Source organism: Panicum virgatum, chromosome 3N, assembly GCF_016808335.1.
Source record: "Panicum virgatum strain AP13 chromosome 3N, P.virgatum_v5, whole genome shotgun sequence".
Lineage (NCBI taxonomy): Eukaryota > Viridiplantae > Streptophyta > Magnoliopsida > Poales > Poaceae > Panicum > Panicum virgatum.
The window spans coordinates 17,394,378-17,407,368 of NC_053147.1; the positions used below are offsets into that span (position 1 = coordinate 17,394,378).

General features: G+C 49.7%; 1 protein-coding gene across 1 annotated transcript; it reads left to right on the forward strand.

Moving 5' to 3' along the window:
* The first annotated feature begins 7,476 nt into the window (after positions 1 to 7,476).
* Positions 7,477 to 8,955, forward strand: LOC120667618 (putative lipid phosphate phosphatase 3, chloroplastic). The gene is made up of 5 exons (XM_039947659.1): positions 7,477 to 7,994; positions 8,129 to 8,216; positions 8,315 to 8,418; positions 8,510 to 8,517; positions 8,835 to 8,955. The coding sequence occupies exons 1-5, from the start codon at positions 7,599 to 7,601 to the stop codon at positions 8,953 to 8,955; spliced, it is 717 nt and encodes a 238-aa protein (XP_039803593.1). The 5' UTR covers positions 7,477 to 7,598.
* Positions 8,956 to 12,991: the final 4,036 nt, after the last annotated feature.

A 12,991-nucleotide genomic window follows, 5' to 3' on the forward strand; every position in this document is an offset into this window, starting at 1 on the left:
AACAAGTGGGCGATCGGCCAGCCGGCAGCCGATAAAAACACGCTCCTGGAACCGTCAAGATCAACCTCAGCCGTCCGAGCCGCGCCGTCCCTGTCGATCTGACGGCCGTGGACCGGCTAACCTTCGAAGGAATCACACGTCAGCTAGCAAAGCAACTGCCAAACAGCAGCACATATTTAACTTCAAAAAAAAAACAGCAGCACATATGTTAGTCGACTAATTTTTTTGTTCAAAGAAAAGATTAGTAGATTGGTACAGTAAAAAACTACGGATTATTTGATGCACTCGCCTTGAGCTCGTGCCTTTCGGCAACCACCGTGGCGCGCAGGAACGCAGGGACCGTCAGGCTCCTGCAGCACGGCAGCTCAATCATTTGGCTGCGAATGCTGACGGGAATGTCAACCTCTGAAACCTTATCCCGGAACGGTGTCATCTTCTGGAAAACATGTCTGAAAACTTTTTATTGTGGACGAACTTGCAGATTAGCACGGTGCTGACGAACCGCGCTGCTGTTGTGTGTTTGTTCTCAGTTGTACACTTGTACTCCGTCAGCTGTCTCGGCAGCGATGAAACTTCTTTACTGTTGGGACGAGACTGAAGAAACTTCTTTGTGCAAAACTCGGTTGTCTCTGTAGTGGCCACGAAAGTCAGAGGCGTCGCCGTCATGGATCAGTACAAATACAATGGTTGATTGTCTCTGACTAGCGTAGATTGTAGGAAGCGACAGACAATGGACAGGTGTGAGTTCCGACTGATGGACACTGAAGGAGCCGATGTGTTTCAGACTTCAAGCGTTGCTGGCGTGGTCACTGTTTTAAAGAACTGGAGATGCATCCTCTTCTCAAGTTCTGTGAACAAAGTCTCCCGAGAGATCATTGTTAGTGTTGATTTCCACCGTTTGGACCCAACGGACCAAACGGGCCTTGACTCGCGCCTTGATCGGGGGCGCCCAGCCCATAGAAGGCTGGTAGGCCCCCGTCGCGCAGCACACATATAAAAGGAAGAGGTGGGGGTCAGTGGCGCGCCGTCCTAAGTTCGTCGCCGTTTTGCCCCCACCAAAGAAACCCTAGCCGATTGGGGATGTGCTGAAGCGACGGAAAGCTCCACCAGCACCGCCCCTACACCACGCTGGCGCCGTCATGATCTACGACTCCGGCGTCCCGCGGCGATCAACACCACCAAACCGTCTCCGCCACCTCTGCGCAACTCGACGGCGACGCGCCATGTAGGTTGCAGAGACCACGGGTAATGTTTTCCCCTTACGGAGAGTGAGTTTTCCCATTCGATCTACATCTAGTCGATTCAAATATTCTAACAATGGTATCAATAGCCGATCTAGAGAGTAGATCGAGTGTGAGAAAGAAGGATTCGTCCTCGAATCAAAGGAAACAGAGGAAAAAAATCGATCTTGGATCGAAAAAGAAAATGAACCCCAAACCCTAGCTGGTGTGGAGGATTTGAAAGCCAACATCATTTCGATGTGAATCGGAAGATCCAAAGTTGAATCGAACGTCAAAGAACCAAACCCTAACCCTAGCAATACAGGCGACTGGACATACCAGCTCGCACCGCCGGCGGCCTACGCTGTGCGGGAATGCAACCAGAGCCGCCGGCTTGGCGGTGCTTCACCACCGCACGGTGGGAAAGAAAAGTGGGCCTCCAAAGCTCGCCGGCGCACCACCCTGTGGCGTGCGCGCGTGGGCCGGGGCACCGACGCCAGGCCGCTCGACGGCGGCGCGCCCGCGCACAGGCGAGCGCGCGCGCCGGCGAGGGGGCCGGCGGCGACGCCGCTCCGCCATCCTCCACGAGCAGCCTCTGGCGGCCGTCGCTCGATGCAAGAGAGAAAGGGGAGGAGAGAGAAAGATCGGGCTCCGGGCCGCGCGACCACGGCATGGCCATGACGCCTATGGCCGGACCCCGCGACAACGGCGGCCGGAGCCGCCGTCGGCGGCGCCGCCGACCCGGACCGGGAAAGGAGGTCGGATGGATTAGGGTTTCGAGGGGCTGCTGGCCGACGCGGAGTTTTACCCGGCCGAGATCGACGGAGGACCGTCGGATTTCATCCGACGACAAGGAGCACACCAGCACCGTGGTAGGCCACTTTCGGCCCAGGCGGCTCGGCAGTTTCCCGGCCCAGGCCCACGCTGCGGCCTCGGACGCGGGGTGCGGCGCGACGAGCCGTCTTGGGCCGCGCGCGCTGGGCGCTGTTGGGCCAGCGCACTCGCAGGCAAGCGAGCAGGCTATTGGGCCGGTTTGTCGGCCGGGCATTTGCACACTAAAGAACGTTTTAAAGTTTATTCTATTTTTCAGAAGCATTTTGACTGATATGTTGATGAATTAGATTAGAATTTGTTCTCTATTCAATATTGCACCAACGTGTATATTGTTTAGAGAATTAAAATATATAGTAATGCTTCTGAATATAGAAATTTTATCTGTTTCCGCGACAAAGTTTTAAAGTTGTTGCTCTTAATTTTAATTCAAACCTATGGGAGAATTATTTTTTTAGAGCATGATTAAAGAACTTACTTTGAGTAAGTTTTGTACAGTTTTATCTCTATTCAATTTTGAACCAACGAGATAAATTGTTTAGAGAGAAAATGAGTACAAAGTACTATTTCTGAAAAGAAAGAAAAGTTTTCGGCTGTCATAAAGAAAGGAAAAGATTTCCGCTGTTATACAGTTGCTATCTTTCAATTAAGTCAAAACCAACGAGAAGATTTAATTGAAAGAATAGTCTAAAGTCTTAAATGAGCTTTTTCTATGGGTAAAAGATAGAAAAACTTCCGCTGTTTAAAGTCAAAGTTGAGTTTTTGCATTATTGTGCCAATTGAAATCTTAAAGTTGAGCCTTACTGGATTTGTAAAGGTAATTCTCAAAGGAGAGAAATTTAAAGTTAATTATAGTATTGCTATTTTCTGACCAATGTTGATGATAACAATATTATAATTTTTTTATTTTTATATGAGTCATAGCTTAAAGTTTAAAGTCTTTATTAGATGTTGCATCAAAGTGACCATTTTTCAGAGAATAGATAAAGAACTGCTCTTAAACTAGAGAAATGTATTTTTTCTAGTTTTCACTGCAATAAAGTTGATTATCCTCTAATTAAATTTGAACCAACGGGAGAATTTAATTTTGAGGAGCAGATATATGGTTTTAAAGTTTATTGAGTTTTCCATACGTTAATTCCGTTTCTGCCCAACGGTGATATGGAATTAATGTAAAAGAAAGATATTTTATTCTATTTTTGCCCAACGGTGATATAGAATAGAACTTATATTAACTATTTTTTCAGACAAAGATTTCCATGTTGTTCTTCTTGAAAGAACGAAAGAAAATGAATTGGGTACTTATGACTCAGAAAGAAAGAAGGCCATTGCATGAGAGAATGTGATCTCCGTAAAGAATGGCTTGAAAAGAAAAATACTCGTGGATATTGATCCAAGAAAAGAAGATAGAGCAATAAGAGTTCAGTTCGAGAAATGTCTCTTATGTACTCTCTATAAAGAAGAATTTACTTTGAGTTCAATCAAAGTTGTAATAAGTCATGCATGTTTAATTTGACCAACATCAGATTAAACATGTGTGTTATGGAATATTCAGATTTATTTCTGAATTTGATATGAGCCAATCCAGGCTTTATGTTCGGGAAAAGTATGAGATAATATCCGCATGGCGAGAAAAGTATGAGATTACACCCGCATGGCGGGGTAAAGTTGGAAAAGTACTTACCCTGCATTGCATGGTGGGAGAAAGTTGTGATGACTCATGTGCTAGTTTATCCCACATTGGGAGAAAAGTTTGGAGTAGCTTTTAAGCTATTCTAGAATTGATCGGGCACTTCTATTGTGTCACAGTGATTAAGCACTCAATGATATGCGAGTGTGACTTGCAAAAGGTTTGAAATAATGGACTATGTGGAGTCCTTAAAGTGAAACGAGGAAAAAGAACTGTCATATGAAATAAAGGGCTCTATTGATTTCTTAAAGTGAAATGAGTAAAAGATACTCACATACGAATTAAGAAATTACTTTGTTCTGCATGACGTAATCATGTGGATGAAGTAATAAAAGTTTCCTCATTCACAAAAGTTGTGAATAGTTTTTGAAATTGTGGCAGAAAAATTCAAGCCACATTTCGAGGGGGAGAAATATGAGACAATTAAGAAAGATACTCCCCTATAAAGTGTATTGAAAGCAAGAGATGATCTATTAAAAAATGAATGTGACCGTCAGGGGGAGTACAACGGTCACTATACTGATACCTCTATGTAAAGAAATAGCTAAATTCCAGCATTCATGCTGGACGACTCTTAAAGATAGTAAGATGATCCTTACATAGCACATATAAAGTTTTTAATAGATAGAACCCAAACAAAGAGATTTATTAATACGCCATCTTTACAAAAGATGGCAAAATCTAAGGGAGCATGGTATGTGGAGACCTAAGACTTGAAGAGAAGTGGGAATGCGTGTCCATTTCGATGATTCAAGAACAACAAGTTTCTCATACATGCTGATGTTAAATACAACACATGTTGTTAGCACTCAAAGATAATGAATAAAGTAAAGAAGAATCTTGTTATGCAGGATCTCATTAGTCTATTGCCATTTGGCAAAAGGAGCAAGGACAACCCTATACAAAGTAAAGAAAATCAAATGGATGTCGATTCCACCTCATTTGAAGAAGTCATAAGAATTTCTTGTGTTAAGTCCATGGAAAAAGGAATGATTCCTAAAAGAGCCATCACAGTAGGTTATAATGGACCAACAAAGCGAAATGTGACTCCAGAGGGAATGTTGAAAGATATAAAGTAAGACTTGTGTCAAAAGATACAAAGAGAAGAAAATTTTAGTTTAAAGAGATTGACGAGGACAATAGTTTTAAGCAAAGTAAAATAGTAGGAAATATGATTTCCACATCTTAAATGAAGATAACATCCTACTTTCTAGTGGTGGTGTTAATATGTTGTAATAGATAAAGAATTCTTGTCCTCAAGTTTTTATCTTGGTGATGAGTTTTTCATTATACGATTGAGACTCATCGAGATAAAAGAAAGGGGTATTACGGTTACTGCAAAGGCATACTCAGAAAAAGTTCTAAAGAAATAAAGTATGCAAATGAGTAAACCTACGCCTGTTCCTATCGTCAAGGGTAATAGTTTTGGAAACCTTAGTGTTCTAGGAACCAATGTGAAACGGAAATAGTCTCATATGCTTCAGCTATTGGAAGCTTTATAAGCACGCAAGTAAAGAACTTACCCTGACATATTTTGTGTATCCGAGTTATTTTGGTAAAAGTTCAATCTAGATATAGATCACTGGAATGAAATTGAGAATGTCGGCCTCATGCTAAGTTGGAAAGAACAAGTACTCTCAAAGAATTGTGAGTACAAAAGTAGAACTTGTGAAATGTGTAGCGAAATCCACAATTGTCGCTAACTTTCACACTTGGAGGTTTTGTGTGGAAAAGCTCCAAAATGAAACAGTTATCATCATTGTGATGCAAATATATGGTATAACATGATACGAGGCCGAGGGACAGGCAAAATGGTTAAGGGAATCTGTACCCGGAGTTGATAATGGTTGACATCAGCGATAACCATTAAAGTAGTTTGCTCCTATGACAACGAGTCAATTGTGGTGCCAAACACGTTGACACAAAGTTATACGTTGTAAAGGAGAAAGTCTGGAATCATAATGAAATGTATTTTGAGTATAAATGACAGAAAGTGTTTGCGGATCCGCTTACTAAAGTCTTGCCCGCCAGTGTATACAGAGAACACACAGTCGACATGGGTTTATGGTATAGCCTATGTTTTTCGGATGATAAAGGACCCAAAGTTAAAGTATCTATTTCAGAACCGAGAGGTGTGTTGTAGCTGTTAAGTCCATCGGCTATTGACCGTGACGATGAGGCATGCTCATATGCACTAATCTGTGATGGAGTAGGTAGATAAAGAATCAAGAATGAAGAAAGTAAAGATTGAGATAAGTTAAAAGACGAGATGAGATCAAGGGGGAGAATGTTAGTGTTGATCTCCACCGTTTGGACCCAACGGACCAAATGGGCCTTGACTCGCGCCCTGATCAGGGGCGCCCAGCCCATAAAAGGCTGGTGGGCCCCGTCGCACAGCACACATATAAAAGAAAGAGGTGGGGTCAATGACGCGCTGTCCTAAGTTCGTCGCCGTTTTGCCCCCACCAAAGAAACCCTAGCCGATTGGGGATGTGCTGAAGCGACGGGAAGCTCCACCGGCACCACCCTTGCACCACGCCAGCGCCGTCATCCTCTACGACTCCAGCGTCCCGCAGCGATCAGCACCACCAAACCGTCTCCGCCACCTCTGCGCACCTCGACGGCGACACGACATGTAGGTTGCAGAGACCACGGGCAATGTTTCCCCTTACGGAGAGTGAGTTTTCCCATTCGATCTACATCTACTCGATCCAAATATTCTAACAATCATTTGATCTCAGTTTTGGTGGATGGGTGAGGAACCACCAGAACGCTATTACCGATCCAGTTTTAATTCTATCAACAAATGGCATTTAACGTATGAACCCGTGCCGTCCTCTCAGGTGAGATTCCCTGAATTTCCTTTCTTTTTAGCTAAGAGTCAATGCAGTAGTACGATACACGGATACACTAGTTTTTATATGCTTAGTCACTAAGAGTCAGTAGTGGATTTAAACAGCTAGGATTTATGTCCAACTACAGACGACCGATGGTCAAGGCTTAACGCAGAAATAGTGGTCCCATGCATTCCCGAATACGACTGAATATACTGATTACTGATGATGAAATGGGGCTTCATTGTCTGCAAGTGGCCCTAGCTGCAGGGCCAGATCGAAATGATGCACAGTTCGTGCTGATCGAGATGGCGTACTAGCAACGCAGGTCGCAGATACATTGTCTTATGAAGATCTACGAAGGTATCCCGTCGTCCACCTGTTCCTGGAATCTCTCTCCACATCATCATTTGTGGTGCTAGTGATCGGTCTTGGTCAGGAGCCAGATCAATGCTGCGGACTAGTCTCGCGGGACTCGCTCACACATTTAGTTCTGCACCAGAGATGGCAAATAGCTTATGAACCCACGCGGTCCCTTCGGAATCTCTGATTTTATTTGCAATCCTGCTTACTAGTCAGTGGGAAAGACTTCAAATGACCAGCATTTTCGCTGAATTGAGAGGCGATTTTCTTGGTTGATTTCAACTTTGAAGGCTTGAAGCCTACACGCCACAGACGAACAAATCACCGCTGGGAGCCACGAGCAGGAGCAGCAAGCCAGCTACGAAGTCTTCCGGCAGCAAAATTTTGAACCTGCCCAGCTGCCCTTGTTGTTCACCAATTTTCACCTAAAAAAATATAGCGAAACGCGCATTCCATTCCATGTATCGTCGACCTAATCAGGTGGCTTCGCTGTCTGTTCATCGCTCGCTGCTGTCGTGCGGGGAAGGAGGATCGAAGAGCAGCGAGCTCGTGGGCTCGTGGCCGAGGCCGTTGACCTCCATAGCGCAGGACGCAACGCCTCTCCTTCTGTGGTGCTATCTTCCCACTCTGTGCGCGTCGTCTCCGACCCCTGAGCTCGGGATGTCCGGATCGCGGCGGTTGCAGCAGCCTGCCAGCCGGGCCGACGAGCTGTCGCTCCCCTTACTAACCGGCCGTTGCAGCTGCCATGTACTAGCAGCAAGCAGCGCTCGCCTTGACTCCTGCAGCTGCCCTGTCCGATCAGGCGAACAGGGAGGGGAGAAGATGCCGCCACCGCCGCCAACCATCCGCCTGGGGCCCCCGCACCCGTACCTGACGACCCACGGAGGCAAGGTCGCGAGGCTGCACCTGTACGACTGGGTTGTGCTGGCCCTTCTCGTCGCCATCGACGTGGGGCTCAACCTCATCGAGCCGTTCCACCGGTTCGTCGGCGAGGACATGATGGCCGAGCTCCGGTACCCGCTGAAGAGCAACATCGTCCCCGTCTGGGCCGTGCCGGTACATCTTTCCTTGCAAAAAAAAAAAGAACAAGAAAAACTATATATTTCACTGGATTAAAACATCGCTGTCTTGAGAACAAGAAAATCATTTCGCTGGATAATATTAAAGATCGCTGTTTTCAAATTGGGCAGATATACGCAGTCATCGGGCCGATCATCATCATCGTCGGGATCTACATGAAGCAGAGGAACGTGTCTGACATGCACCATGCCATTCTAGGCAAGCTCTTCTTGCAGTGGCGTCCCTTTGCTCTGGTTGTTCTTCTGCAGCTGTGCTGGTATGTTCTGACATGTGGTTGCCCGTGGCTGTCTGAGCAGGCCTTCTGTTCTCCGTGCTCGTCACCAGCGTCCTGACCGACGCGATCAAGGACGGAGGTGGCCGGCCGCGCCCCAATTTCTTTTGGCGCTGCTTCCCTGACGGGGTGACGGTGAGTTCTGTTCTGATTTTTTTTTTCAGATTTGCTCCTGGTCAACTGATTGACAAGCGAATAAGAGTTTCAGCCTGCTGTTTAGAAACCGAATAAGAGTTTTGGTAGACTCGGACGGCTGCCGCTTCTCTTCGCTGGATGTGGCTGGTAACTATTGCTGATTTATTACGAGAGAAAAGTACTACTGGTTGGCTGATGACTAGTTGTTGGTGCTGATTTAGTATGAGAGAAAAACATTACTGGCTAATTAGCTGACAAACCAAACGAACAGAATGTGATATCCTGAACCACCATGGCCTGAACAGTAGAAATTTCAAAGTTCGTTTTCTTGTTTCTTTTTCACGCCACAATGTGACGCGCCATGACCTCATTGCTCCATGATTCGATGTGTCGCTATCATAAATTCAAAGGTTCAACAACATCACCTCACAAGTCAAAGTCATATGCCACGCCGACCCGGCTGTGATCAAAGAAGGGCACAAAAGCTTCCCGAGTGGCCATAGCTCAAGGCCCGTTTATTTTGTGCCGTGATAGTGAATAGTAACATTTTAACTGTTAATTACGGTGTCAAATAAAACCAATTTACAAAACTAACTTCAGAACCCCGCGCTAGTGACTCTGAAGAATCTAATGAGGTCTTTGGCTTAGAGGATGGTTACTGTAGCATCATTGTAGCAATTCATCAATTAATTACCGTCATTAGATTCATCGTGAAAAGTTACACTCATCCCTGAAAAGATTTTGCAAATAGACTTCATTTATTCTTTCATGCGAAGACTAGAAGAGGCGCACTAGAATCCTAGCGCGCGAACCAAACGAGGCCCATGTACGTGGGTGACCTCCTGCAACTCTGAAAACCATCTGCTCCAAGAAATCTTTGCCGAATCTGCAAAATACTCGGTTAGACACATTAAATATTTGGACACATGCATGAAGTATTAAATAAAATTTATTTGCAAAACTTTTTGCACGGTTGGGTCGTGAATCGCGAGATGAATCTAATGAGACTACTTAATTCATGATTTGCAACGGTGATGCTACAATAAATATATGTTAATTATGAATTAATCATGGATTAATTAGTCTTATTAGATTCGTCTCGTGATTTATAACTCATATATGCAAAAAGTTTTATAAACAAATTTTATTTAATACTTCTAAATATAGTAAAATTTTCTTTCAAAAAATTTACGCCAAAAAATCTAAACAAACCCTAGGAATCGCTTTTGTGTTCATGTACAGGGTCCTTCGCGGGGCTAGGCTTCCTATCATGCAAAAAGACTAATGCGGTCAAGCAAAAAAGAACAAGAGTGTAAGACTGGATGGCTGATGCTTTACCCGTGGAGTTGCAGGATTTTGGCCTCACGCGTACTTTGATCACATTCTTAACCCCGAGGGAGAGCGCCAAGTGCAGTCAACAACCAACTCGAGTAACATTCTCTCCGATTCCATGGAAAAAGGCCACCGAGCTCGGTGACCGACTGCCGCCGTGTTACGATCCGCGCGGTTCCCTGTCGATCTGACGGCCGCAGACCGGCCAACCGTCGAGGCAGTCGCACGTCAGCTAGCAAAGACAACTACTCCTACCAAACAGCAGCGACATAGATTAGTCGATTAAAAATTTTCAAAAAAAAAGTTTAGTGCATTGGTGCGGTAAAAACACATGGAGTATTTGACGGACTTATCTCAGTTCGTACTAGACGGGAGGGTACGGTGGATAAGGATTCCGGCAGCACGGCATCTCAATCAATTGGCTGCGAATATCTGACGGGAAGGATGCGTCAATGGCATTGCTAAAGCGACTTCCTCCAAATCCAGGGACCAGGACCAGCAGGCCTCGGAGGAGATGGGTGAGGTGCCTGAGCGCGCTCCTGGCGACTCAGGAGGCGACACTGCCGCGGCCGGCCTCCCCGACGCTGGCAGCCACTCCCACCTCTGCTTCCCCCGCCTGAGCTCCATCCACCCTCCTCTCCTTCCGCTACCCACCACCATTCTTCCTGCTTCACACCCCTTGGCGCTACTGTTCCGTTGCCGCGACGTTCGGTGCGCCCTGCTCGACGCCGCGCTCTCCCCAATCCTCCCCGCGCGAGCCAGTCCCGCTTCCCCTCGACGGCCGCTGCCTCCGACCCCGCAACAAAGGCAATGCCATCAACCTCCCTGGCGGACTCCTCCGATGGAGTGTCACGTCGTCGTCCCCTGTGCCAACACCTGGCCAGGTACGCAGTTCTCGGACTATGCTCTCCTCCATTTTTCACCAACTGTCCGTCCCTGCCACCTCGGGGCCTCTCAGCTCGCCGGAGGGATCCTTTTGGATCCGGCCTGAACCGGGCTCCTCTGTTGCTACTACTTCTCAAGTGGGCAATGCGCTGAACTTCCGGTTCGCCCGCCCGCCGCGCCGGTTCAAGGTCATCCAACTTGGGCCCGACCTCTTCTCCGCTCGCGCGGCAAACAACAACCTCGCCTCGCTCATCACCTCGCGTGGGCGATGCAAGGTCGGCAGCGTGCCTCTCCTCCTCTTTCCCACCCTCACCGCGGCCATGGCCGGCGGCAGTGTCCTTGGTGCGCGGGAATGTGACGTCAGCACCCCCGTTCAAACTTCCAACGGCCAGGCCACTGTTCGTCCCCCTCCTCGTGCTCCTGGGCCGGCTCCTTCCGGCCCAACAAGCGCCTCTGCTCTTGGCATTCACTCCGCCTCCATCACCCTGTTAGGAGAGCCATCCGTCGCCATTGCTGCTTCTGCTCCATATCTGCAGGAAATCGGGAAGAGTCACTCTGGCGCTGAATCTTCCCTCTATCCTGCTGACCCCTGTTCTGCCGCGCATTCAACTCCTGGGCATGCCCGGTCAGCTCGCGCGCCAAACGGCTGTCCCGCCTCTAGCGCGCCGAACGGATGTCAACTCGATCAGGTCTACGCAACTACGGCGATCACCGGCGACTCTACTCCATTGTCACATCCCCTTGCGGCGCGACCATACCTTATGGCACTCCTCGCCCCCGCCTCTGTGCCTTTAAAAACCCCCAGCGGCACCCGTCTCCGACGTGCCCGCTCTCCACCAGCCGTGCTTCCGCTGCCTCGCCACCGATCACCTCGTTGACGACTGCCGGGACCCTATGCGGTGTCGTCAGTGCCTCTGCTACGGCCACCGCAGGGCGTCGTGCTCGATGGCTGGCCCGGCCTCGCTTTGGGCGCGGGTCGCCCGCGGGGCGGCGCGCCCCGACAGTGACGACTCCGACTCGCCACCGCGGCCGCGCGCACCACCACCTCTCGGTGCACGACTGCTTGGGAGTGCGTTGCTCGGGAGGGCAATCGGGCGGTCGCCGACGCTTGACGGTCGCTCCCCAAGACTGGGCGCCACACCTCCTTCGCCACCATCAGGCGTCATCCACTGCTCCCCTGGTTATCCCCGGGAGCGACGTCGTGCCGCCGCCGTCAGGTTTGCCGATGCCGTCCGTTCTCCTGCCGCCGACATCTTGCACTCCCACCGCCCCCGTGCTTGGCGTGCAGCAACCCCCTACCCCCCCTCCTGCTGCTCCACCCGCTGGTGATAACTTTGCCACCGGAAATGAGTATGCCGAGGTCCACATGCCCAGCGTGGACATGGAGTCCTGTCGCCGCCTCGCCTACGCCTTCGTCGAGCCTGCATGCACTGATCCAGGGCTCTTCATCCGCAACGCCCTGGAGCAGCGTGGCGGCGACCCCCCCTTTCCGCCTGGCTCCCTCCTCCTACGGGACCATGATGGTGGTGTTCCGGCACGTGTTCTTCCGGGAGGAGGTGATGCGTCGTGGGCTGCTTCGCCTGGACGGTTACACGCTGCGGCTGGAGCGCCACGAGGAGGCTGACTTCAGGTTTGTCTGCCGCTACCGCCGGCTGGCGGTCCTTGCTGCGACTAAGTTTCCCCCCGAGCACTGGACTCGGGATGGCATTATACGCGCCTTCCAGGTCTACGGCCCAGTCTGCAGCATCGACAAAGAGTGCCTCAAGGCCGTGGACGAGAGTCAGCCTGGTGCTGCTTCCGGCGCTGATATCGCCGACTACTCCGCCGTCAGGGTGCTCGTCCTCCTCGACAATGTGTCCACCGTCAAGCCCTCGCTCGTAGTCTGCAACTTGGCTGGCACTCTGGCCGGCATCGCCAGGGTGCGCGTTGTGCGGTGCTGGGCGAACCCAGAAGGCGCTCCTCTCCCCCAGGACTCAGAGTTCTCCGACTGGGGGGACACTGATGGCGGCAACGACAACTCCTCTGCTGGACCGTCCGATTTCGGCCCGGGTTGGCACTGCCCTCTCGGCCCGCCTGGAAGCGGAGGGGAGGCCGTGGCCGCCCACTACAGCTCGGGGGGGCTCCCCGCTGGGCTCTCTACTGCCGGGGGTGGGCCGTCCTCGCCAGCTCGCTGGGCGCTGGGCCGGCCGCTGTACCCGTTCGTGCCCCTGTGGACGTTCGCGGCTGGCGCGCTCACTGTGCTTGGACGTGTGCTCTCCCTCGCCGGCGTGCCGCATCTGGTGATCAGGGACCTGCCGCCTCCGCGGACCCCTGCCTCCACCACTCCCCCAAGTCAGATCGGCGCCGCCTC

What these genes read in the sequence shown, in the direction of transcription:
- LOC120667618 (XM_039947659.1), top strand. Translation starts at nt 7,599, where the DNA reads ATGTCCGGATCGCGGCGGTTGCAGCAGCCTGCCAGCCGGGCCGACGAG. An exon ending in TCCCCGTCTGGGCCGTGCCG is followed by an intron (nt 7,995 to 8,128) that starts GTACATCTTTCC and finishes CAAATTGGGCAG; the next exon opens with ATATACGCAGTCATCGGGCC. An exon ending in CATGCACCATGCCATTCTAG is followed by an intron (nt 8,217 to 8,314) that starts GCAAGCTCTTCT and finishes CTGTCTGAGCAG; the next exon opens with GCCTTCTGTTCTCCGTGCTC.